The sequence below is a fragment of the Corythoichthys intestinalis genome, chromosome 9 (genome assembly GCF_030265065.1).
Source record: "Corythoichthys intestinalis isolate RoL2023-P3 chromosome 9, ASM3026506v1, whole genome shotgun sequence".
NCBI lineage: Eukaryota > Metazoa > Chordata > Actinopteri > Syngnathiformes > Syngnathidae > Corythoichthys > Corythoichthys intestinalis.
The window spans coordinates 39,655,215-39,682,252 of NC_080403.1; the positions used below are offsets into that span (position 1 = coordinate 39,655,215).

At 40.6% G+C, this 27,038-nt stretch overlaps 3 protein-coding genes across 10 annotated transcripts in view; all 3 read left to right on the forward strand.

The window, feature by feature from the left end:
* Positions 1-6,894, forward strand: part of tnks1bp1 (tankyrase 1 binding protein 1) — a 42,858-nt gene extending 35,964 nt beyond the window's left edge. Inside the window, exons 6-10 of the mRNA XM_057846134.1 lie at positions 1,093-1,237; positions 1,333-1,451; positions 1,527-1,705; positions 1,783-1,876; positions 6,193-6,894. Coding sequence (XP_057702117.1) covers positions 1,093-1,237; positions 1,333-1,451; positions 1,527-1,705; positions 1,783-1,855 — 516 coding nt within the window. The 3' untranslated portion in view covers positions 1,856-1,876; positions 6,193-6,894. The remainder of the gene's footprint in view (positions 1-1,092; positions 1,238-1,332; positions 1,452-1,526; positions 1,706-1,782; positions 1,877-6,192) is intronic.
* A 344-nt stretch (positions 6,895-7,238) lies between these two features.
* crybb3 (crystallin, beta B3) lies at positions 7,239-12,896 on the forward strand. 2 transcript variants are annotated; one of them, XM_057846135.1, is made up of 6 exons: positions 7,239-7,405; positions 11,637-11,727; positions 11,800-11,915; positions 12,006-12,138; positions 12,216-12,358; positions 12,465-12,896. In XM_057846135.1, the coding sequence occupies exons 2-6, from the start codon at positions 11,653-11,655 to the stop codon at positions 12,742-12,744; spliced, it is 747 nt and encodes a 248-aa protein (XP_057702118.1). In that variant the 5' UTR covers positions 7,239-7,405; positions 11,637-11,652; the 3' UTR covers positions 12,745-12,896. The 2 variants fall into 2 exon arrangements, with proteins under 2 accessions (XP_057702118.1, XP_057702119.1); XM_057846136.1 differs by having other exon boundaries at positions 7,242-7,405; positions 11,612-11,727.
* A 2,179-nt stretch (positions 12,897-15,075) lies between these two features.
* Positions 15,076-27,038, forward strand: part of cita (citron rho-interacting serine/threonine kinase a) — an 83,460-nt gene continuing 71,497 nt past the window's right edge. For all 7 annotated transcript variants that reach the window (XM_057846689.1, XM_057846690.1, XM_057846693.1 and 4 more), the window contains exons 1-5: positions 15,076-15,174; positions 15,389-15,504; positions 15,611-15,752; positions 22,856-23,031; positions 25,246-25,347. In XM_057846689.1, coding sequence (XP_057702672.1) covers positions 15,403-15,504; positions 15,611-15,752; positions 22,856-23,031; positions 25,246-25,347 — 522 coding nt within the window. In that variant the 5' untranslated portion in view covers positions 15,076-15,174; positions 15,389-15,402. The remainder of the gene's footprint in view (positions 15,175-15,388; positions 15,505-15,610; positions 15,753-22,855; positions 23,032-25,245; positions 25,348-27,038) is intronic.

A 27,038-nucleotide genomic window follows, 5' to 3' on the forward strand; every position in this document is an offset into this window, starting at 1 on the left:
AAAAAAAAAAATTTTTTTATACTTTTTGAGGCTCAGCTCAGGTATTTTGTTTTTTCATGTTCCTTATCCGATTACGTGATTATTCGAACTAACTAGTCCATCGATTAATCGAGTACTAAAATATTCGATAGCTGCAGCCCTAGGTTTCAAGTGGTATGAAAACATCAAGGTTTGAAAACCGCAAAAATTTTACGTCATACCATTCCTACGGTATTAGCTATTTTTTCATGTCCCAAAATGCAGAGAAATCCCTCGCTTGCAGCTGCAAGGCTCAACTGTTCCCCACCGGTTGTTGCTCAGTGTCAGTGAGTCAGCTGTGCTACTTGGTGGCTGGAGGAGGTGATACTCCTGAGCATTTTCCCTCATCGAAGTAAACGAAATTGCTGGTATGGGAATACTTCGGCTAGAAAAATTACCGCCGCAGCTTAGAAAGGAGGGCCAACCGACATGGAAAACATGTTTGCGGAGGGTTGTTGCCGAGGAGGCAATACCTTCAAAATGATTTTGCATTTATACAAAATTAAAAGTTAGAAAACACTGTCATGAATGTTTCCCCCCAGCTACAAGAGTTATCTCCAGCGTGTTTAGTGTGTCTAGCGGTTGTAAAATGTGTTTTTTCTTTCTGGCAACTGTCTGTGCTGAGAAAGAGAGTGTGTGTATAATGTAAACATGATATGAGTCATATACTCGTGCTTTTTATGGAAAATAATTCAATTATTTTTGTTCTGATGGTAATAATGCCGAGCTGTAGCTGTGGTTTTAGGCTTGCCTAAAGGACTGAATTTATTTTAATTTTATTTAGAATATTTTTTTTAATTTAACCTAATTTAACATTATACTTCTTATATCTCTTATCTCAAAATAACACATTTTATAGCTGTAATTGCAGTACGGTGATACCATGAAACCGTGATATTTTGGCTTTAGTTATCATACTATCAGAATCTCATACTAGCACATGCCTAAAGATGTGTTTCTTTGAAGAAAATGGTGGTCAATAATACATTTGTATAACTTACAGGGGCATTCAACTCAGAGGTACTGTATAAAAATTGTATTTATTAATCTGAAATTCTGTACTCCATTGCACAGAGCTCCACCCCTCTCCTTGACACCAGTGCTCAGAGATCCAGGGTAGCCCTGGGTAAGAGGCGCATCCGATCGCGTCCATCACGCTCAAGCCGCACACAACCAGCTATGGCAGAAAGTCTGGACTGGCGGTCTTGTGACTCTACAGGTCATTGATAATGTCATTTCCCCTAAATGTAGCTCAAAAGGTTGTTTTAAATCAGCTATTTAAAGCTGAATGCATCAACTTGCTGTGGATTTTAGATGGAGGACGTGGGGTGTCCGACTCAGAGGAGGAGCAGCAAAAACAAAGGACCATCTCCTCTCCTTCTCCCTCCAGAAAGATCCCTGTGTTTCCTGGCATGAGCCCATCAGACCTCATTGTAAATTGCAAATGAAGATTTGGAGACAGCAATATATCACAATGTGGTCTTACTGTACTTACCAAATTCTCTCAGGCTCAGATCAAAAAGAGAGCAGAAGGACGAGAGGAGAATGAAGAAGACAAGCAAAGTGCAAATGATGAAGTGGTGCCATCACCCTCCCAAATGCCTCGCTCTCCCAATCCTCCTCGCCCTGCAGCCCATCTTGCCGGGGCTGCACGAGTACTTCCACCCATAGGCGCCACAGATGGGGGGTAAGACTAGCAGAAGACAAAAGATAAGTGCTGTGCAAATATATGTATTTTTTCCATAAAATCATTGTGTCTCTCAGAGTGGTCTCCTCGCCGGCTTGGCTGACAGAGTTGAAGACGAAAAAGCGTATCAGTCAACATGAGGGGGAATGAGAACTCAGCCACATATAGCAGGTCAGGATTAAATTGAAAATGAAAAAAAAAAAATTAAAACGTTTTGTCTCTAAGACTAAATAAACACTGAATTATATTATATTTTCTATCACTATGAAGGGCTGAGAAGCACAGAGTATTGTTACGTTGCATTGTCTTCTACCTCTGTATGTATATAGTAAAAATATTAAGACCTACCCTTGAACGTTTATGTAAACATGAAAGAATATATACATTACACCATTACACACAAAGTTTTATTTAAAGTTTCAGGTTTATTTCAGTTATTGTCTAATCCAGTGGTTCTTAACATTGCTAAAGGTACCGAACCCCAAGAGTTTCACAGGTGCATCCACCGAACACTTCGGAATTAGATATCCAATTCAATACTGCTACATCTAAACTAGCAGGCTAATATCTAAGCAAATTCCTGTTCCAATTTCTTCACATTTTGACAGCATGTTTTATTAAAACACATGAAAATTTCAGTCCACGCTGCCAATAGGCCTGTTATATTTCTTCATATCAAGTGCGAGTCAACTTTCCACTGAGTAAACTAGTTTCTGCTACAATCAGGTCATTTGAAAGAAATGGAATTAAGCAAGGGTGTCGAGCTCATTTTGTTTTGCAGACCTTTAGGTATATAGCGCTCTTGTTGTCGGCTGGACCAGTGTACTTTGGACCAATCAAGTTAACTCACTGGCTGTCATTGCCAGTACTAGATATCCACTATATGAATGACTCGCCACTCCCAATCAAAATGGATTGGACATCTAGCGCCATCTGTGGGACTAGAATATAAGCATTGACAGCCAGTCTTTCCTGTTTGAGTGAATTGGACGTCTATTGTTGTCAATGGAAGCCAATGAGTTCATTTTAGGTCACTTCTTTGTTATTTGGGATAGTTATGGATTGATGATTCCTGTACATTTTGGGGCATTTCTAGGCTATTTCCTGTTGATTTCAGGTCATTTCTTGTTGGTTTCGGTGCATGTTTAGGTCACTTCCTTGTTACCTCATTAGCAGCCATTGACTGGGAGGTGGCGAGTGAATGTATGTGAATGCAGACACAAGAGTAACCCAAGTGCAGTAATGCACTCAATCATTTAAAAAAAAAAAATCACAAATCTCCAGTTTTACACTGCCACATGTGTTTCACTGTGTGGGCCGTACATTTACCACCAGTGGAATGAATGTAAGTTGGGGCACACCTGTCCAAAACCTGGTCTAAAATGTCAGTTGGTATAAATTTAGTGTATTAAAATGGGGCACTGCTTGTCTTACTTGCCGAACCCCTGACACTTTCTCATCAAACCCAGTTTAAGAACCATTGTTCTAATCTATTTTAAAAGATGTGGGGTACTTTCTTAAACACAACAGTAAAAACATAGAAATTAAAGAGCATACGACAGGAGAAAAAAAGTCTTAAATAGCATTATCATGTGAATTAGAATCATATTTTGAGACCATTCGACTATATACAACAATTTAGCAAAGCGCAGATGAAGAGAAATTAGTCTTTTAATCTGCCGGTTAGCCACGCCTACCGTTGTAGGGCTCTAACCTCCCCAACAGGTGGATGACGTCAGCAGGAGACAGGGCTCAACGGTTTTACTATTCAGCCCATTGAGGGAGAATTATGCAGAATGAGGAAAACGCGACGAAGAGAGCCACAAAATGTCATTGTTTCAGTGTCTCTACTCCAATATTTTTACAGGATATTCTTTTTATCCAAGTATTTTTCCCCAATAGCTAAATAAATGGCTTGAGAAGGACCAGTCAGCCCGTCGAGGGGGAACTATTCACAACGAGGAAAACGCGACGAAGAGAGCTGCAAAACGTCATTGTTTCTGTCTCTTTACTTCAATATTTTTACAGGATATTCTTTTTATCCAAGTATTTGGATGCATGCACGTCTTCCTTTAAATGCATAAAATGATCCCAGTATTTTACATAATACAAAACACAATGTTTACTCACTTCCTCGTAAGTCCAATGATCCCACAGTAGTAGGGCTTGTTTTGGCCAATATCCATGGTGAATGGGAACCCTTTGAAACTCAAAAAGGCGCACACGCCCCTCCCTCATACAGCAAGATTTTTCTGCAGTCGTTTGGCTGGCGTGATGCGAAATATAAACGTATTAATCCACAAAATCAACTGAATCCTTAGTCCTCATACACAACAGTACTGCTGTATAGTGAAGAGTACTCCTTCTCTCGTACACGTCACAACGCCGTCCTCCTCAATGTAAAACCAAAGCCGCAAGTAACTCATTTTCATGGCGCGGGATTCAAAAAAACTAAATAAATATAGTGATCGCTTCCACACACACATCCAAGCGGTCAATATCATTCATCCATCCATCCATCCATTATCTTCCGCTTGTTCCGGGGTCGGGTCGCGGGGGCAGCAGCTTTAACAGGGAAGCCCAGACTTCCCTCTCCCCAGCCACTTCAACCAGCTCCTCCGGCGGGATCCCAAGGCGTTCCCAGGCCAGCCGAGAGACATAGTTTCTCCAGCGTGTCCTGGGTCGTCCCCGGGGCCTCCCGCCGGTGGGACATGCCCGGAACACCTCTCCAGGGAGGCGTCCTGGAGGCATCCGAACCAGATGCTCGAGCCACCTCAGCTGGCTCCTCTCTACGCGGAGGAGTAGCGGCTCGACGCCGAGTCCCTCCCGGATGACCGAGCTTCTCACCCTATCTCTAAGGGAGAGCCCGGACACCCTGCGGAGGAAACTCATTTCGGCCGCTTGTATCCGGGATCTTGTTCTTTCGGTCACGACCCAAAGCTCGTGACCATAGGTGAGGGTAGGAACGTAGATCGACTGGTAAATCGAGAGCTTTGCCTTTCGGCTCAGCTCCTTCTTCACCACTACGGAACGGTGCAGAGTCCGCATTACTGCAGACGCCGCACCGATTCGCCTGTCGATCTCCCGCTCCCTCCTACCGTCACTCGTGAACAAGACCCCAAGATACTTGAACTCCTCCACTTGGGGCAGGATCTCATCCCCGTCCCGGAGAGGGCACTCCACCCTTTTCCGACTGAGGACCATGGTCTCGGATTTGGAGGTGCTGATCTTCATCCCAACCGCTTCACACTCAGCTGCAAACTGCTCCAGTGAGAGTTGGAGGTCACGGCTTGATGAAGCCAACAGCACTAAATCATCTGCAAAAAGCAGAGATTCAATGCTGAGGTCACCAAACCGGACCCCCTCAACGCTTCGGCTGCGCCTAGAAATTCTGTCCATAAAAATTATGAACAAAATCGGTGACAAAGGGCAGCCTTGGCGGAGTCCAACCCTCACTGGGAATGAATTCGACTTACTGCCGGCAATGCGGACCAGACTCTGACACCGGTCGTACAGGGACCGAACAGCCCTTACCAAGGGGCTCGGTACCCCGTACTCCCGGAGCACCCCCCACAGGACTCCCTGAGGCACACGGTCGAACGCCTTCTCCACATCCACAAAACACATGTAGAGTGATCGGGCGAACTCCCATGCACCCTCGAGGACCCTGCCGAGGGTGTAGAGCTGGTCCACTGTTCCACGGCCGGGACGAAAACCACACTGCTCCTCCTGAATCCGAGATTCGACTTCTCGGCGGACTCTCCTCTCCAGCACCCCTGAAAAGACTTTACCAGGGAGGCTGAGGAGTGTGATCCCTCTATAATTGGAACACACCCTCCGGTCCCCCTTCTTAAAAAGGGGGACCACCACCCCGGTCTGCCAATCCAGAGGCAATGTCCCCGATGTCCACGCGATGTTGTAGAGACGTGTCAGCCACGACACCCCTACAACATCCAGAGCCTTCAGGAACTCCGGGCGGATCTCATCTACCCCCGGAGCCTTGCCACCGAGGCGCTTTCCAACCGCCTCAGTGACTTCAACCCCAGAGATCGAAGAGCCCACCACGGAGTCCCCAGACTCTGCTTCCTCAAAGGGAGGCGTGTCGGTGGAATTGAGGAGGGCCTCGAAGTATTCTCCCCACCGGCTCACGGCGTCCCGAGTCGAGGTCAGCAGTACACCATCTTCACTATACACAGTGTTAATGGTGCACTGCTTTCCCCTCCTCAGGCGCCGGATGGTGGACCAGAATTTCCTCTAAGCCGTCCGGAAGTCGTTTTCCATGGCCTCGCCGAACTCCTCCCATGTCCGGGTTTTTGCCTCGGCGACCGCTGAAGCCGCAGTCCGCTTGGCCAGCCGGTACCTGTCAGCTGCCTCCGGAGTCCCCCAATATCATTCAGGAGCATAAAATACCGCGTGTATTATGAAATAAACATGCTTTTTCGTGTCACAGGCACTTTAATGTCTTCTCTGGATTGTGTTCCCTGTAGGAGCCACTGCTTTGGGCAGGATCCACCCATGTCAGATGTTTGTGCCAAGAGACACCTCGTCAACATCCAAATTTTGCACTCGAGTGCCTTATTTGTACATTTGAACCAGATGTGAAATATGCAAATTGAAATTCAGGCTTTTTTTAGGCAGAATACATAAGTAATTAAAAACTGTCTTGTAAATGATTTGCCTAGGCTATGTGACATTTTATATTCATGTCAAGGACAAGTTTGAACTTATGCTGCAATGTCAAACAGTGATCATTAATGCAATGCAGAGCTTGACATAAATTGACTATTTTTTTCATTCTGTTCTCTTCTGTTTTGTCAATGGTTATTAAAGGGGGCTGATGCCATTAGGCCGCCCTGCAGCCAATTTATAGCTACTCACAAGTTTTCAGTTGAACATATTGTAATTCGATCCTTTGATGTAAACCTTTGCACTTTAAGAAATATGATTATGCACACCCTTTATGTAGCTCACATAGACATGATCAGACTTTTTTTTTTTTTTTTTTTTCAAAAATGGCAATTGCAAACACATCCTAACATCAGCAAGCTTGCAGAAAATGTAGGAATGCTTTTTTACTACCACAACTGTGTGAATGTTTATCCACTGTACTTGAGATTTTTTAAGTGCCTTTGTTTTCCAATGGGAAATAATGACCACCAGTCATTAATTTGCAATGTTTTCAATTTCATTAAAAGCTTTTCTATTAAACGTATTTGAATTTAGCTATGATGTTGTTTGTGGGAAAACTACACATTATATCAATTAAATGAACTTTTGAAAGAAATTGACATTGTTGCCCATAGAGGAGAAGCAGCAGCACACAAGCGAAGGAACCAGGTATGAAGCAGGCCGGTCCACAATAAGCTATTTCTCCTGGCTGGCTGGCAGAACATTCACCAATAGTAGGAGCACGATCAGTTTGGTAATACGAGCCTAGCTGGGCAGCATTTGCCAGGAACAGAGGGCAAGCCTATTGAGAAGCAGTGTGATGGACACAATGGGTGCGACAGACTTGCTGCATCAACAGGCTTTTTGCTGCTGTGGCCAGAAATAAACCATAAATACCCCCCTGGCCTCTACCGACTGCTCGCCAGGCCTCCACACCCTCACACTAAGACAGGCTGAGAAGAAAGGCGAGAACAACAGAAGACGCGGAGAGCGGCTTGTACCGTACCAGGTGCACTGACACAAGCCATCCAGGTAAAGCTAAGATGTATAGGAAGTTTCTTTTCCTAGGTTCTCACTATTTCCGTCTTCTCTGCATAAGAATTTTTGCTTCAAAACATAGCATATAATATGTATGTTTAGACTGATAAGCCTCAAGGTTTTCATCACTTGCATAATATAACAAGAGCCAAGGCAAGGAAAAAAGTGGCCGTTGTAAAGTCTGTACACATGATAATGAGCGTAAAATGTTAAATTTATAACCAAAAATATACCAGTAAAAATATCAGTGAAAAACTAGTATTATCGTCTATGTAAAGGCACTTTTTCATTGATATAGTAATTGCATTGGATCTTATTAGATTGTGTAGTAGGCCCAAATGTTGCAGACAGTGGTGTGCATAATGTACATGTATGTTGTGTATGTTTACTTTCTTATAAAAGCACTACAGTCTAGTTCAGGGGTGTCCTAACTTTTTGCAAAGGATTTGGGGTGGTAAAAATGTGGGGGGCCGACGTCCTTTACGTAGAACAATATATTTAAGCAAAATTTAGCTAGCCATTCAGTGTGTCACATTTCGTTTATATATTTTTTTTAAATGAATAATTTCAACAATCTCCCAACTAGCCTTTTTTGGCGTTCTCTTTCGACTCTCGAGCTCTTGCAAAATACTACTGCTGTGAAATTAAACTAGCTTTAAATTGCTTCAATTTCTCACTGCGTATCTTGCCTGTAATCTTGTCGTACATGTCAGCGTGTCTTGTTTGGTAATCTCGCCTCACATTGAAATCTTTAAAAACAGCAACTGTCTCTTTGCAAATGAGGCAAGACACAGTTGTTGCATATTTTAGTGAAGAAATAGTCCAATTTCCACCTATCCCTGAGGCGTCGGCTGTCACAACTTTCATTTTTTTGTTGATTGTCGCCATTTTAGAAAATGGAAGTAATGGGTCACACGGAGTAATGTTGCTTAGCCCTTAAATACCTGCTACATGAAGCAATTATCAGAGAATCCCAAAATTTGAAAAATAAGGTCCTAATGAAACCTTTTTTTCAAATTTGTAAAACGAAATGTCAAAATGAATATGTGTAATAAGCACTCTAACATCTATAACCCATGCTAAATCATGTTTTTTTCTCATGGAACCTGCAGATGCATGTGTTGACTTGCATCCATCTTTTTTTTTTTTCCAAAAAGAAATGTCAAAATTCTAAATCTCAAAATCATGAAATTTTAGGTGTATCAAATGTGATACATTTGGCGATAAAGGGTTAAAGTGCTGCTGCCTTTTAGTGGGTAAATGAGGAGCAGTATTTCGTGTGTAGGCTACTTCATATGCGGGTTGCAGTACTGCTGACCAATTTATTAAGTCTGTGTACGGGCCAGACGTTATTGATTTTATGACAAAGGCAGGGGGTCAGATGAAATTTGACCATGGGCCGCATTTGGCCCCCGGGCCGGACTTTGGACATGTCTGGTCTAGGTGAAATGAGATCCTCACATGGATTGTAAAAATTGTAATACAAAATCTATTATAACTTTCCAGTACAATGCAATGAAATGAGTGAGGGAGCTGTAAACTAAATAAATAATGAAAATACCGTTTTCGGGCTGGAGGCCGCTACTTTTCCTCCTCATTTTTAATCCTGCGGTTTATAGTCCCGTGTGGTTTATTAGTTGATTTGTTGGTTGGGTTAATAGGTAACTTTATTTGACAACGCAGTCATAAGACTGCCATAAGACCGTCATAATTAATTCATGACACTATCATGGGCATTAATGAATGCTTATGACATGTCATCAAGTGTCAACCGGCAAATTATGTAACTAACTCCATTTATGTCCAGCTCGGATCTTTTACATCCATTCATAAGGGAGATAATTTGCCGGATGATATAAAATGACATCTGTTATAAGCATTCATTAAAGCTCATGGCAGTGTCATTTCATAATTATGATGGTCTTAAGACAGTCTTATAGTCAGGGGTGCACATAATTTTTTTGCCCAGGTTCTCAGAGGAGGACCTGGAGATGTGACTTAGTCCTCATTGAGCTTGAGAGCCGACCCGCCTGATGCGATAAATTTATGACAAGCTTTACTTAGAGCCAATTAACTTTAATTAATTATATTAACAATTAATGCTTGATTAACATCAACTGGCACAACAAAATTGCCATTACTTTGAAGTGAAATGTAAAGAAATAAACATAAAAGCACCAATTCAAAATAAAGGGCATTATGCGGCTCCCACATTAACTCCAAGCCTTTTTAAAAATGGGATGTCCTCCTCATAAGACCTCATTGAACGTGCATGTTTAGCTTTGTAAAATGCGAGCAAAAACACGTTTGTGCATGTCGCTGTTCATTACCTTTATTCTGCCCTATTCCGCCACTTGTCTGACATCAATAGTTTGCTTAATTGCCACATGCTCTCTGTTTTTTTCGTGCTTTTCAAAGTTTGGATGGCTGAAATCCTTTGACCCTACATAAAATGCGCTGCTCTTATCGGCGACATTGGGATTCTCACGGCACATTTTGTAACGCATTTCCGTGCGAGCATCATTTGCTTCTAGCCACGGTACCTCCAGTAGCCACTTTTCAGCAAAAGTCCTTTTTTTCGGTAGCTCCGGTGACGTCTCTGTCGTCTGTCTGTCTTTTGACGGGGTTGGGGGAACACAGAAGTAATTACTCAGTGTGGCCTGCCTCTTCGACATTTTGAGAAGTTATTTTCTCGTGTCCGCCGCAAATACAGTGGTCAGCCAGCGGTACGCAAAAGCGTATGGAAACCGCTGAGGGCCAGCGCGTTTGTCTACGTCCAGTACGCATGCGCGCATGCGGACCACTTATGTGCACCCCTGCTTATAGTGCTACTTTCAAATAAAGTGTTACCAAATGCCATAACTAGCAATTAATTAAACAACTGGAACAGTAACTGAAGAAATAATTAGCACGGAACATGAATTTTGATTATTTAAATCTGCAGCGCTGAAATGCATGCTAGGAGGCATGTTGGACGACAACAGTGTTGACTGCAGGTGGCAGCAGAGGTTGAATTTCTCCCCTAAGGGAGTAGTGATGGCCGAATGAAGCTTCTTGAAGCACTAAATGGTGGCTCTTTTGGTGTGAGGACGGCTATGGTTTATAATCCGGTGCACCATGGCAGCCTCATGGTAGTGTCATTTCATCACTATGATGGTCTTATGACAGTCTTATATTGCTACTTTCAAATAAAGTATTACCAAATACCATAACTAGCAATTAATGAAACAACTGGAACAGTAACTGAAGAAATAATTAGCACGGAACATGAATTTTGATTGTTATTTACATCTGCGGCACAGCGATGCATGCTAGGAGGCATGTTGGACAACAACAGTGTTGACTGCAGGTGGCAGCAGAGGTTGACTGCCTCCCCAAAGGGACCAGTGATGGCAAAATGAAGCTTCTTGTAGCTTTGCAACTGATTGTTTCAAAGCTTCAGCGCTTCATTAATGAATGCTTATGACAGATGTCATCAAGTTTCATCTGACAAATGATGTAACTTTCTCCATTTACGTCCAGCTCGGATCTTTTACATCCATTCAAAAGTGAGATCATTTGCCGGATGACACAAAATGACATCTGTCATAAGCATTCACTAATGCTAGTGGCAGTGTCATTTCATAATTGTGATGGTCTTAAGACAGTCTTTCAGTGCTACTGTCAAATAAAATGGTAACAAATACCATAACTAGCAATTCATGAAACAACTGGAACAGAAACTGAAGAAATAATTAGCAGAGAACATGAATTTTGTTATTTACATCTGCTTCACTGCAATGCATGCTATGAGGCATGTTGGACAACAACAGTGTTGACAACAGATGGCAGCAGAGGTTGACTGTCTCCCCCAAACGAGCAGTGATGGCCAAATGAAGCTTCTTGAAGCAATGAAGCATTGCAGCCGATTGGATCAAAGCTTCATGGTGGTTCATTTGGTCTTATGACAGTCTTGTGATGCCGCTGTCAAAAAGTGTTACCGGTTAATATCTTTTGGTGTAAATATCGAATAAGACAGTGAAGACAGCTGCGGTTTATTGTCAAGTGTGACATATTTATGAACAAATGCCATTTCCATGTCAAATTTGGTGGGTGGCGGCTTATAGTCAGGTGCGCCTTATAGTCTGAAATTATGGTAGAAAAACTGAGCCTGGCATGCTATTACATTGTGAGTTGTGATGTTTGTCTCCATTGGTAAAGACGCGTCAAATGTTAAATCACACAGCACCGAACTAAGCAACATGACAGATCAACAAGGAAGCCCAGACCAGTTGCCTGCAGAGAAGGGCCAAGGCGGAGTTGGAGCCTCATATAAGGTACTTGAATATCACAAATTTGAGTTAGGAATTCCTGAAAATGATTTGGTCATTAATCGCTGTGCTATATAGTTGGCAGTTTTTGAGTTTGAGAACTTCCGTGGAAAGAAAGTGGAATTGTCTGGCGAATGCAAAGATTTGTTGGAGAAGACACAGAAAGTTGGGTCCATCATTGTGGAATCTGGACCGTAAGGGATTTTGTTTGTCTTTATTGAATAATAACACCAACCTTCCTCACGGAGGAATGTGTTAGCAATGTTTTCTTTTCTTTGTTTCAGATGGATTGGTTTTGAGCATCCAGGTTTTGCAGGGGAGAAGTTTGTATTAGAGAAGGGGGAGTATCCCCGCTGGAGCTCATGGACTAATTGCCAGAGCCACTACTGTCTGGGCTCGTTCAGGCCCCTAAAAGTGGTCTGTATTTATAATGACCGAAACACTTGCAATATCAACTAATTCAATAGGAAATTTAAGTGTGCGTTTCTCTCCAGGATAATGCAGATCACAAGCTGCACCTGTTCGAGAATGCAGGTTTTGAAGGCAGAAAGATGGAGATTGTTGACGATGATGTTCCCAGCCTGTGGGCTTATGGTTTCCAGGATCGCGTGGCCAGTGCTAAGGCCATCAACGGCACGTAAGACACAATCTTCTGATTTTAGAATATCAGCCAGGTTCAAATATAATAATTTATCTTATCATTCGAGAGCCCTATTTCAGTGGACTGTACTTTGCCTTTTAAGGTGGGTAGGCTACATGTACCCGGGCTACAGAGGACGCCAGTATGTGTTTGAGCATGGAGATTTTAAGCACTGGAATGATTGGGGAGCCACCGCACCTCAGATCCAGTCTGTCCGACGTGTGAGGGACATGCAGTGGCACAAGAGGGGTTGCTTCATTGCCCCTACTCCTGCTCCTAATCCAAATCCCAACCCTAACCCCACCCCAAATCCCAATCCTACTCCTAACCCTACTCCCACCCCCAAACCGTCTCCAAATCCCAAATCACAAACCCAGGCTTGAGCCTGAGGCTACAACTCCAGCACCTCCTTAGAGCTCCTGGGACATGTCAAACCCCAAATCTACACTAGAATATGCAAATGAGTAATTATTGGAATTTATAAGTATGAAACATGGTTACGTTATGTCATTACAAATAAAATCTTCTTCCTGGCCTCTGCATGTAATTGTATGGTTTATTATAGACAATGTGATCTAGTGCAGTCACAGTGTTTCCAAGCTTTGATGGCCTAACACACAAATTTGACTTGAGTTAAACTCATAATCTGAATTCTAAATACAGTGATCCCTCGCTACTTTGCACTTCAAACTTCGCGCCCTCAGTCCTTCGCAGATTTTATTTTTCAATTTAAAAAAAATACAGATGAGCTGTCCCAAGGCGATCGTGTAGTCTCACTCTCACTCTTGCTCTCTCCCTGCCTCTCCCTGCTCTTTGTTCGTCAGCCATTACACTGGAGTTGCTGATTGAAGTTAACGATGTTGACAGATGTTTGGGTTTGACTTGCCAGAAACACGAACTTCAAAAGCATTGCATGCGTCAGTCATCGCTTAACTTGTTAAACAGTTGCTGTGACAACTCATTGTGTGTAAGTGAGCAGTTTGAGCCGATTTAAGTGGACTCACTCAATGAAGCATTTAATAAAGCCAAGCATTTTTCTACTACTTTATTCATGTTTGATAAAAATTCGGTTAGACAGTAACATGTTCAAAACTTATCATAATTGTTACGTAATAAGTGCTTAAAAAACATTTATTAAAATATATATGGCGGAAAACACTCAGGTGACTTGAAGTTCCGCTCTGAGACCCCCAATTTGGCCAAATTTCAAAATTGTCCTGTATGATTGTGTGATACATCATTGGAAAGCTTAAAATCTCAATTTTCTGGGGGGACAAAAATTTTGAATAGGAGGGCATTTAAAAAATATGTATATATATTTTTTAAACAACAAAACCCTAACTGGAGGTGAGAGCACACGAGATCATAATTAAAGACGCCATGATTTTAACGAGATTGCGTACTTACCTCTTTTCGATCCAAAAACTCCATGTAGCATGTATCACGGAGTGTCATGACACAGCTGTAGATGACCACAGCCAGATTTTTGGGGGATTTTATGGATGAAACATGGTAATATAACAAGGATCGCGATGTAGAAATCGCAGATGTCAAGGAGTGGTCGAGATTTTCATATATTTACCCTCTTAAACGTTTTTTTTTTTTTTTTTTTTCCATTTTTCTTTGTTTGGATCGATTATTTGTCATCTAAAATATTGGAGGAAAATGCGACATTAACAAAAAAATACAATGAAGCGATAGTTATGAGGGAGATATCCGTGACTTTTTTTTACAGGCGTAATAGACGTAATATGTTTAAAAGTTTAAAATGTGCGAGTGAATAATTTTTTAAAGTCGTTTTTTTTTTTTTTACTAAATATTATACATCAATTAATGATTCTAAGCTAAAAATGACAGACATTTCGAATAATAAATACAATTACTTACCTTCTTTTTATGGCTAGGTTGAAACAAAAGCGGTTGCGTGACGTCTGTAAACGGGGTTTCCAGGGTAAAACTGACAAATAAAAAATAGCTCGGGGACTTAATTCGCCATGAATCTGCTATGGCAGCATATGGACATATTGTTTGATCAAACACAGCAGTTCTTTTGGCTTCAAATACAGCAGTTTATTTTAAAGAGGGTGCAAGAGCAGAAACTGCTTTTTTAGCCTTGTCTGTCTTTCCCGCCATATACATATTTTTTAAACTTATACTTTGGGGAAAAAGCGGGAAAAAACATGTCTTATATGCATCTCTTTCCAAGGCTAAATCTGAATAAATACGTTAAACACACATGGAGTCAAGTGAGGCGCTACTTTGCAGTTTTTCACATATCGCGGCGGGTCCTAGTCCCGATTAACCGCCAAAAACGAGGGATCACTGTAAATTATTTATTCATTTTCCGTACTGCTTATCCTGCCAGTTTCTTGCGATCCGGCTTGTTTTCCATACACATCGGATATTTAGTAAATCAAATATATACGTAAAAATATTCATAGTTTTTAAAAAAAATACTTTAATAAGTTACTTTACCTCCACAGCAGAAGTCCTCCGACTCAAAATGGCCGTTTTTTTGCTTACGCCGCTAATGCCGCAGTTAGACATCTAGTGTTTTATACGTGATGTGTTTGGAAAAAGGGCGGTTTATGAGGCCAATGATTGGTTAAAAATATGATCCCTGCCCACAAACACGGATCGAACCATTCACATGCCATCTCGCCGAAACGCACTTCGCGAAAAAGGCGGGGAACGCGCAAAATTTGAAAGTTTACCGGAAGCGATGTTAAATCAGAAGGGAACAATGCGAAGTTTTCTATATTAAAGGCTCTTTTTAAGTTATTCAAAAGGCGGACTACCTGCATGAAAGTCCCGTGAGTATCCATACAGTTTGAGTTTTGAGAGAGTAAATAAGACAAAAGTGAAACTTTATATATTTATATTTATTTGACAAGCAACTGCTTTAGCTAACACACTTGCTAAGTTGTTTACGTTATTATCCCACGTAGTTGTGGCTCTTCCGTATACTTAATGGATCAGTCAACTAAATCTTCATATTTAACCAAATACTTCTGTATGTGTCATTAGGTCAGATATTAACAATGTTGAAGTTTAAATACATGAGCCAGGGAAATCAGAAAAGTATGCGGACCTCTTCTGAGCCGATCACTATCCGCAGCTCGAGACTCAACCAGCTGTTTCAGGTGCACGTCTTCCACTCACTCTAACGAGCCCCAAAATTCCAAAGATTGACAAAATATGAACATGTATAACTGGCTGCAGTGAGGTAACTTTCCTTTTCCTCTCCAGGGTCGAATCAGCTTGAGTGGACAGGAGGGAAGATGCTTCTTAAATCGGGAAGAGTTTATAGATTCTCTGCTGTTATTGTACCAAGAATGCAAGTCCCCTGAGCTCATGAAGATAAACCATGTGGCCAATTTTGTCAGCAAGTGTAAGTATGTTACAAACTGGTTGAATGTCATGTTTTCAATTGGTAACTGGGCTTTGAGTGGGGACTTGGCCCTCTCATGTTGAAATGATAGAAACTAGGGCTGGGCGATATGGCCTTAAGCACGTATCACGGTTAATTTAGCAGATTTACCTCGATAACGATAAATGACGATAAATTCGCCCAAGCGGACTGTTATATAATTTGAAAATCTGGATCAATGCATGAAATACAGATTAACTGTTTTTCGTTGATTTATTTACCAGCTTTCAATTTTATTTAACAATTGTACATGCAGACTAAACATTAAGTGTATAAAAATGTATTGTAAACAATAAGAAGTCAAGTATGAACATTTATAACAGCTTGTATGGCTTAAACAATGTACATTGTCAAAATCAATATGCCTGTGCAAACATGTCATTGTAACACAAATGACTTATATCTTGAACAGTACAATTCAAAAAGACAACTTATTGTTAATGGCTGCTGTGACATAATTACGCAACATGAGTGTTTACTTGAAGGTTTCAGGGGTTTTTTCCCGGGTGCATTTTTTAATACATGCAAGCACACATGAACCCCCACACAGACACACACACATTAAAGCTATATTGATCTTCTGCAAATGAAACATTTAAGATTTTATGATGGGAGTAATGACACAGAATTAAGCAAATACAGAAAAATAGCTGGGGCCATTAAACGGTCATATTATAATTTTCACGGTTGGATTGTACTTTATGCTAAATGCTTTACCATCACAAAAGCAATCAGAGAAATCACACACAGACAGAGATACAAAATAACGCGACATACTAATTGCTAGATGCAGTCCGTGCCCAATCCACTCATTAAGTTCAGCCGTTTCGACAAGGTTAGAGCTGCTATCCGACGCCATCACGTTCATTTGTAGCGGTAACCGCTAGCGTTAGCCTGTGGCGTGGCTACCAGTAGAAAGCACTGAAAGCACCCTCTCCGGAAATCGTGAGAACAAGGGAGGACCGCGGGTGAAAGCCCGTCTGGATGCCGCCAAGAGTCTACTTAACGTCGGGTGAAAGTTTGGCGAAACTTCCTTAAGCCACACTCCATCACTTTTGCCTGTAGCGTTAGCTGCTAGCGTTAGCCTACCGGGCTTCTGTTTGTTTGGCTTCCTGATAACCACGTGACTCCTTACGTAAGCACACTGACTGGTTTCTTAACGGGGAATGAACATAGCCGAACAACACAGCGTCAAAGCGGGATGAAAAGACTATATTTTCTTGTTTTATTAAATTACCGAATTTACCGACATGGTCAAAATTACGTCGGTCATCGTGAAGAATTTCAGTACCCGTAAATTTTCGGTTTAGCGCCCTGCTCTAATAGAAACCTTGCTTGGCAAGCCAGCCTGACTTTTGCCATGAACAAGATGCATGGCAAGTCCCTCTGTTCGGTTTTCTGTGGTTTCAATTGGATTTGTACTTCGGTTCAATATCGACCGACAAATCACAGCACGTAAGCAGGACTTAGTGATGCGTCATGAAGGGGGCAACAGCGAATCTTTTTTTACAGTCCTGGGAGTTTTCGTCTTTTTTTTTTCCTGTGTATCTGGCGAAAAAGCATCCGTAGGAGAATAGGCATGTGCCAGTATGAGATTCTGACTGTATGATAACCTTAAAGTGCCTGTGACACGAAAAAGCATGTTTATTTCATAATACACGCGGTATTTTATGCCCCTGAATGATATGGGCCGCTTGGATGTGTGTGTAAGCGATCGCTATTTTTATTTAGTTTTTTGAATCCCGCGCCATGAAAATGAGTGACTTCCGGCTTCGGTCTTGCATTGAGGAGGAGGGCGCTGTGACGTGTACGATAGAAGACGTCCTCTTCACGCTACAGTGTACTGTTGTGTATGAGGACGAAGGATTCAGCTGATTTTGCGGATTAATACGTTTATTTTTCGCATCACGCCAGCCAAACGGCTGCAGAAAAATCATTGAATGAGGGAGAGGCGTATGCGCCTTTTTGGAGTTTCAAAAGGTTCCCATTCACCGTGGATATTTACTGTGGGACCATTGGACTTACGAGGAAGTGAGTAAACATCTTGTTTTGTATTATGTCAAATACGAATACAGCGATTACAAAGTAAACACTACAAACTTCCTTTAAATGAAGGACTACTTACGTTTGATCATTGATAGGCATGTAAAAAGCTCTCCTAATGCTCATTAGCAGCAGCACGTTAGCTGCACAACAACTCCAGCCACCCTCCTCCAGGGAACGAACTGTAAATTGCTCTCCGCCAGGCGGTTTGCCGATCCCCGAAGACAATCGACAACCGGGTCGTCATGTCAAATAATCCAGGATAGTTATGTGTGATTTTCCGCTTCGAAGACTTTGAAATAGAGCAGGGCGGTAAACCGAAAATTTACCGTCACCGAAATTCTTAACGATGACCGACGTAATTTTGACCATGTCGGTAAATTCGGTAAATTAATAAAACAAGAAAATATAGTCTTTTCATCCCGCTTTGATTCTGTGTTGTTCGTCTATGTTCATTCCCCTTTAAGAAAGCAGTGAATGTGCTTACGTAGGGAGTCACGTGATCATCAGGAAGCCAATCAAACAAAAGCCCGGTAAGCTAACGCTAGCAGCTAACGCTACAAGCAAAACGTGATGGAGTGTGGCTTAAGGGAGATTCACCAAACTTTCAACCGACATTTAGTAGACTCTTGGTGGCATCCAGACGGGCTTTCACCCGCTGTCCTCCTTTGTTCTCACGATTTCCGGAGATGGTGCTTTCAGTGCTTTCTACTGGTAGCGAGGCTAACGCTAGCTAGCGGCTAACGCTACATATGAACGTTATGGAGTCGGATAGCGGCTCTAACATTGTCGAAACGGCTGAACTTAATGAGTGGATTGGGCACGGACTGCATCTAGCAATTACTATGTGGCGTCATTTTGTATCTGTCTGTGTGTGATTCCTCTGATAGCTTTTGTGATGGTAAAGCATTCAGCATAAAGTAGAATCCAACGGCAAAACTTATAATGACCGAGAAATGGCCCCAGCTATTTTTATTGTGCGTGCATTTATTAAAAAATGCACTGGGGGGGGGGCCCTTAAACCATAAAGTAAACACTTGTATTTAATAATTATGTCACAGCAGCCATTAACAATAAGTTGTCTTTTTGAAGTGTACTGTTCAAGCTGCAAGTCATTTGTGTTACAATTACATGTTTGCACAGGCATATTGATTTTGACAATGTACATTGTTCAAGTCATACACACTGTTATAAATGTTCATACTTGAATTCTTATTGCTTACAATACATTTTTATAAACTTAATGTTTAGACTGCATGTACAATTGTTAAATACAGTATATCAAATTGAATGCTGGTAAATAAATCAACAAGAAATAGTTAATCTGTATTTCATGCATTGATTCAGATTTTCAAATTATATAACAGTCCGCTTGGGCGAATTTATCGGCATTTATCGTTATCGAGATAAATCTGCTCAATTTATCGTGATACATGTTTAAGGCCATATCGCCCAGCCCTACTTTGAAACATCACTCGGTTCGGGTTAGCATGTCGGCTAGCTGTCACGCCTTCTGGTTTGTTTGCATTCTCCGAAGCCGGGGAAGGGAAATGACATATGTCCGATTTAGGTGTCATAAAATATTGTTCTGGAGGTGCGACAGTAAAGGTGAAGTCGACAGTTTTGACCATTATGGAGTAATTTTGCCATGTCGTCCTGAATAAATGCATTTTTATTATTTCATATTCCATTCAGCACAAGACTGTTATTTGTCATGACCATGCCATTTATTTAGCAATTGGGGAAAATACTTGGATAAAAAGAATATCCTGTAAAAATATTGAAGTAAAGAGACAGAAACAATGACATTTTGCCGCTCTCTTCGTCGCGTTTTCCTCGTTGTGAATAATTCCCCCTCGACGGGCTGACTGGTCCTTCTCAAGCCATTTATATAGCTATTGGGGGAAATACTTGGATAAAAAGAATATCCTGTAAAAATATTGAAGTAAAGAGACAGAAACAATGACAATTTGCCGCTCTCTTCGTCGCGTTTTCCTCGTTGTGAATAGTTCCCCCTCGACGGGCTGACTGGTCCTTCTCAAGCCATTTATATAGCTGTTGGGGAAAAATACTTGGATAAAAAGAATATCCTGTAAAAATATTGGAGTAGAGAGACTGAAAAAAATGACATTTTGCGGCTCTCTTCGTCGCGTTTTCCTCGTTGTGAATAATTCCCCCTCAATGGGCTGAATAGTAAAACCGATGAGCCCAGTCTACCGCTGACGTCATCCACCTGTTGGGGACGCTAAAGCCCTATAATGGTAGGCGTGGCTAACCGGCAGATTAAAAGACTAATTTCTCGCCATCTGTGCTTTGCTAAATTGTTGTATATAGTCGAATCGTCTCAAAATATGATTCTAATTCACATAATAATGCCATTTAAGACTTTTTTTCTCGTGTCATATGCTCTTTAAGCAAAAATATCACACCTCTAAAATGTTTTATTTTTAGATTTCTGGGTTACAAAAAAACCCTTTTTTCCCATTGAACAGGATTTTTTTCACAAACAACTTATAAGCAAATGGGAATATACGGTAAGTTACATAAATGAATAAAATAAAATAACAAACGTTATCTGCATTGTTAACAAGCTAACGTTTCAGTATGTTTTACCACTGCTAGACACACTACACACTAGACACGTGGCGATTACCGGTTTCAAGGTATACCGTGGTATGAAAACGTCACGTTTTCAAAACCGTAAAAATTTTCCATCATACCGTCCCTAAGATATTAGCTATCTTTTATGTCCCAAAAATGCGGGGAGAAATCCTTTGCTTGCAGCTGCAAGGCTCAACTTTCCCGCCACTGTCGTCGTGTCAATGTCAGCGAGTCAGCTGTGCTACACGATGGCTGAAGTAGGTGAAACTCCTGAACTTTTTCCCACATCGAAGAAGACGAAATCGTTGGTATGTGAATACTTCGGCTACAGAAACGTTACAGACAGCTGCGGTTTAGAGGCGGAGGGCCAACTGACACGTAAAAAAATGTTCGCGGAGGGTTGCTGCCGAGGAGGCAATATGATTTCGCATTAATGCAAAATTAAAGGTTATTAAACACTGTCATTAACGTTTCCCACTAGCTAAGAGAGTTAACTCCAGCGTGTTTAGTGTGTCTAGTGGTGGTAAAACATGCAGGGTTTTTTTCTCTCTGGCAACTGTCTGTGTTGAGGAAGAGTGTGTGTATAATGTAAGCATGATACAAGTCATACACACATGTTTTTTATGGAAAATAATTCAGTTTTTGTTCTGATGGTAATAATGTTGAGCTGTGGCTGTGAGTTTTAGGCTCACCTAGAGGACTTCATTTATTTTAATTTAGAATATTTCAGTTATTTTAAAAAAAATTATATATTTATTTTAACTTTATACTTATGTTCCAATTTGCTAATGCTTTTGAAAAATACAAATCCCGTTTAATGGAAAAAAGCTTTTTTTTTTAAACCCAGATATATCAAACTAACACATTTTACAGCTGTAATAGCGAAACGGTGATATTTTGGCTTATGGTTATTGTACCGTCAAACTCTCATACCGTCACATGCCTACTAAATACGCTGGAGTTAACTCTCGTAGCTAGTGGGAAACGTTCATGACAGCGTTAACTAACCCTTAGTTTTGCGAAATCATATTGGAGCCTTCTCTGATAGCCACCCCCCGAAAACATGTTTTAAATGTCGGTTGGTCACCTAAGCCGCGGCTCTCTGTAACTCTCCTGTACCAGAAATATTCCCATACCAGCGACTTTGTTTTCTTCGATGGGGGAAAAAGTTCAAGTGTTTCATGTCCTCCAGCCAACGTGCAGCACAGCTGACTCACTAAAACTGAGCAACAACTTGAGGGAGAAGGGGTGAGTCCAGCATTTTTGGGACATAAAAAATAGCTAATGTCGGAAAATTTTAGCGGTTTTGAAACCTTGATGTTTTCATACCACGGTATACCTTGAAACCGGTAACTGGCACATGCCTAGTGATGCGTCATGTAGGGAAGAAACAGTGAGTCTTTTATTACTGTCCTGGGAGTTTTGGAAGTTTTTGTCTTTTTTTTCCTGTACATTTGAAGAAAAAGAATCTGTAGGAGACTCGATGGTGTCCTGCTATTGCTTTTACTACGTAAAGTCTCGTTCGGCACATGAGAGAACACCAAACTATGCGCAGATGCTCTGACTTGTTGGCTGTCAGACAGAGTCAAAAACAAACCAAATTTCTGCGAATCTTTCAAATGGACTTTTAGCGTTTGTTCTTTTTTCAAAAACAAGTACAGCACTCAACAATGCACCATGTTCTGTATTTTCCACACTGGCGCATTGGAGTATAAGGCACACCGTCAATGAATGGCCTATTTCAAAACTGTTTACATATATAGAGCGCAACGCATTATAAGGCGCTGTTGTAGTAATAGTCCTTGGGGTTGTGTTATGCATCCACTGGATAGAGCTTTGCTGAAGGGAATATCATGCAATGATGAAACCAATATTGATACATTTATAAGGCACACTATCGGCTTTTGAAAAAATTGAAGGCTTTTAAAGCGGAAAATACAGAACTCTTAAAATTTTCACACCAAACGGCAGTTATCGTGTTTTGTGACTGCATGCATGATTGTTTGAGAACTTCAAATTGACTACAGCCGACAGCGTGAGTCGCATTCTGATTACATCACCTCTGGGCTTCTCTGACTGTCTTTCTTATTCAGTCTGTGCTTGTTAGTCCCAGATCTAGCATCGATTTTGGAATCAAGCCCAAACCACAGAACATCAGACTGGGAGTGTCACGACGCTGATTTTTTTACTTTCGACCCCCCCCCCCCACCCCCCAAGATATATTTTGCAGATACAGATCCTATATTTTTACAAAAGTAAAAATAATGTTAACCAGTCAATGAAAAATTTTTTACAGCAATACTGTACAAAAATGTATAAAAACCATCCACATTCGTATGGAAACCTATTGACAATTTAAGCACTTCAATTGATGAATTTCTAGTAAATTGTTCACCTGTTGTGTTTGCATGTAATGCCAGTTTCTGAGGTACTCTCTGAGCTCCAGGCCTTGCTGCCCAGCCTTCATGACTTTGAGGTGCGTGCTGTGGTGGGCCACGGTCGCTTTGGCAAGGTACAAGTGGTACGGGAGAAGGCAACAGGGGATTTTTGTGCCCTGAAAGTAATGGAAAAGAATGTTTTACGCACTCAAGAAAATGTAAGTATTCTACTGTATTTCATTATCTGGAACAGGGGTACCCAACCTTTTTTGCACCACGGACCGGTGTGATTTGGGTCTTTTTTTCTGTCAAATTTTGCACCCTTTTAAAATTTTTGTGGCGGTGAAAAAGCCCTCTTTTATATTCAGTTGGACTCTCAATGTTGTCCACTGGTGCTAAAAAACTGTTTACATCATAAACATACATGTGCAACACGAAAATGGCGTAAATTAATGCTTGACGACACGGCGAAGTTGTTAAGTGAGAGAGCTGCACGCACTTGTTGTGTGCAGCTAACATGGCGAACGTAAGTTAATATTCCTTTCTTTAAAGAAAGTTTGTAGCGTTTACTTTGGAATCGCTGCATTCGCGACCATTTTTAACTACGCGCATGCAAAATTTGTCAGAACACCGGCAATGTGCAGCAGAAAAATACAGCAAATTTAAAAGAACATTTGTTTTTAGCCCCGTCGTGTTAAGTGCAGGGAAAATATAATTCACCTGCTGAATCAGTGGGAAGCCTGAGCTTGTTTCATTGAGACGAGATGGTCCCATCAATGTGTGATGGGAGAGTGAGAGAAACCTGCTTCACAAAGATACGATGTTGGAAATTGTAGCAAGGTTTTCAGTGCTCTCCTAGCGATGTCAGGATATTCCGGAATGACTTTAATCCAGAGCCTCGGTAGAGTTGTTGTCTCAAATGTACGTTTAAGGTCGCCGTCATTTGTGATGTCTACAAATTGATCCTCCTGTTGCACAGACATGCTCAAATCACTCGGTTTATTCACAAATGGGTCACGAATCTGCTCCTCCGCATTTCATGGGTCTTTAGTGATTGGGAAGTAGCGTAGATTTTTTTTTTTCTTCGAGGTTGTAGGCTCATCTTCTGGCTCATCAGGTGCAATTTTCCCCGTTAAAAATCTGTCCAAAGACGTCTGTTTTAGAGTCATTCTAGTGTGGGGGCTAATTATTTCAAAACAAATGTGATTCGCCCGCCCGACATCAGACATTATTATCGAGGACAAGCGCACATAGATATACAAAACAAGATGTACTCCGAGCAGTCCAATCAATGGATTTCTATGATGACATTCCATCCTGTAATATTATATCTAAAGTAGAAGGGATGGTGTGTTAAGGGGCACAGGCCAACGTTAATTTAGCCATTATGCAGTCGTTAATAAATTTAAATTTTTCTTTTGCGGCCCGGTACAAAATGCGCCACGGACCGGTATCGGTCCGTGGCCCGGCGGTTGGGGACCCCTGATCTAGAATGTGTGTGCGTGTTGTCTTTCTTTTTAATTACGGTACCTGGATTTTTATTATTATTTGTGTATTTATATAGTTGATTTGACATGTTTCCTCAAGGCAATATGCTCTGCACTATTGGTCATGAAAATCATGTCATTGCTTATCTTGAATCAGTTTATTCACTGGGCTTATCCATTGTTGCAATGAGATCCACCTTCATTAGTGGAGAAACTCATCAACCTTTCACTCCTGTTCTTGAGCAATATTAGGGATGTTGATTGCAATGATGAAGGGGATGTTTTTTTTTTTAAATTAATTAATTTATTTATTTATTTGGTCACTTCATATTTTTTTTCAATGACACAGAATGTTTCCTTTAAAAAGTTACTCTTTTTCTGTAGAGGCGTAATTTCTGCCATTATAAAAAGAAATTCAAGTTAGAACATCTTGAAAGACAGATAACGGCTTGTTTTCAAACGAAGTAGTTGCTTTTATTTTGGTGGGAAAAAGGTCTGAGGTAAATAAAGCAGAAAATCATTTAATTCAGATTTCACCGAGGTCTTATCTGCAAGATTGCTTTGAACATGAAAAGGAATACACCAATACTTGGCGTCTATGGCCCAATTGTTGCAATCAAAGAAAATCCCACTGGGGGATGCTGTGGAGTCAAAGTGTGGATACATCACTCCACAGCATATGACTAACTAAACAGATCACAGATAGAGTACATGAGTTGTGACAGGAAGAGAGGTGAAGTGAGCAATAAATGAGCAACTGCTGCTATATTCAAGAAGTGTGTTGAAATGTTCAGGCAACATTTATCTATTATTTACATATTAAATGTAACCTCCACTAATATAATGTAGGATTTAATCATTCATCTTTCATATTGCTTTTCACATTTAAAACAATTGAAATGGATGTGTACTTTTTCTTCATATTCTGCACCCCATTTGCTTCAGATGGTTTTTCATGAAGAGGAGCGAAAAATTCTGTCTTTGAATTGCAGTCCCTGGATCCCACAGCTCTTTTGTGCTTTCCAGGATGAGGATAACGTCTATCTGGTGAGACTGTAATTTTGCTCTCATCTTCTACAACTACCGTGGCTGTATTTTACCACCACTACTATTATAGTGAATTCATAAATTCAGTCCTCAGTTGTATTTGAAGGTTAACAGTGAACATTGAAAAAAATCAGGAGGCTTTTTACTGCATGAGTTGAAGTGATTCACCAATAAAAATTTAAGGCCACACTGTTTTCTCAGGAGACCATTCTTTTCCTTCCCCTGTTTTAATGTGTGACTCTGCTGCACTTCTGCTGTACATCACAGTTGCTATAATTGTAGGGCATTATGACAAAATAAAATGATTAGGAACTGATCTATTCATTAGGAATTACAGTAAATAATATGTATGTAAGTCATTGCCCACTGTACATTAACACCATGACTTCATTTCAGATCATGTATGTAGACAGTTCAGAATGTTTTGATGAGTAAATCAAATGTTTGCATATTAATACGTTTGTTGATTTATTTAAATTTTATTTTTGGACAATTGCTTACTTTTGTATTTAATTTACTATTGAAAACATTTACATAAGAGGTCAAAATATGCGTGTGACCAGGGTGAAGAACTATATGGCGGAAAACACTCAGGTGACTTGAAGTTCTGCCCAAAGACCCCCAATTTGGACAAATTTTAAAATTGTCTTATATGCATGTGTGATTCATCATTGGAAAGCTTAAAATCTCAATTTTCTGGGAGAAGAACATTTTTGAACAGGAGGGCATTTAAAAAAACATTTTTTTAAACCCCTAAACCCTAACGCGAGGTGAGAGCACGAGATAGCATGATTTAAGACACCATGATTTTAACGAGATATTATTGTGTACTTGTTTCGATCCCAAAACTCTGTGTAGCATGTCTTACTGAGTGTCAAGGCAAAGCTGTGAATGGCCACAGCCTCACTTTTGGGGGATTTTATGGGTGAAACACAGTGATATGACAAGGGTTGCAATGCAGAAATCACAGACATCAAGGAGTGGTCGAGATTTTCTTCTTCAAATATTTACCCTTTTAAACATTTTTTTTTCTACTTTTCTTTGTTTGGATCGGTTATTTGTCATCTAACATATCGGGGGAAATGCGACAGTAACCAAAAAAAATAAAATTAAGCCACAGTTATGAGGTAGATATCCGTGACTTATTTAGATTTTTAAATTTGTGAAGTAATTTGTTTAAAAGTTTAAAATATGAGAGTGAAAAATTTTATAAAGTGTTTTGTTTTGTTGTTGTTGTTTTTTTTTTAACTAAATATTAGACATCAATGAATGATTCTAAGCTAAAAATGATAGACATTTCAAATAATAAATATAATTACTTATGGCTGGGTTGAAATAAAAGCGGATGCGCGGTCTTTCTAAACGGGATTCTCCAGGGTAAAACGGACAAATTAAAAATAGGTTGGGGGCTTAATGCGCCATGATACTGCTATGCAGCATATAAACATATTGTTTTATCAAACACAACAGTTCTTTTGGCTTAAAATACAACAGTTTATTTTAAAGAGGGGTGCAAGAGCAGAAACTGCTTTTTCAGTCTTGTCTGTGTTTTCCACCATATGGTTTGTTATTTGATTGCATTTGGTTTTGGAATTCAAACTGCTTAAAATTGTTCACATTCTGATATCATACCACATCTTATTTCTACATTGTTGTTGTTGTTTTTTCTTCTTTATTTCTATATGTTTCCA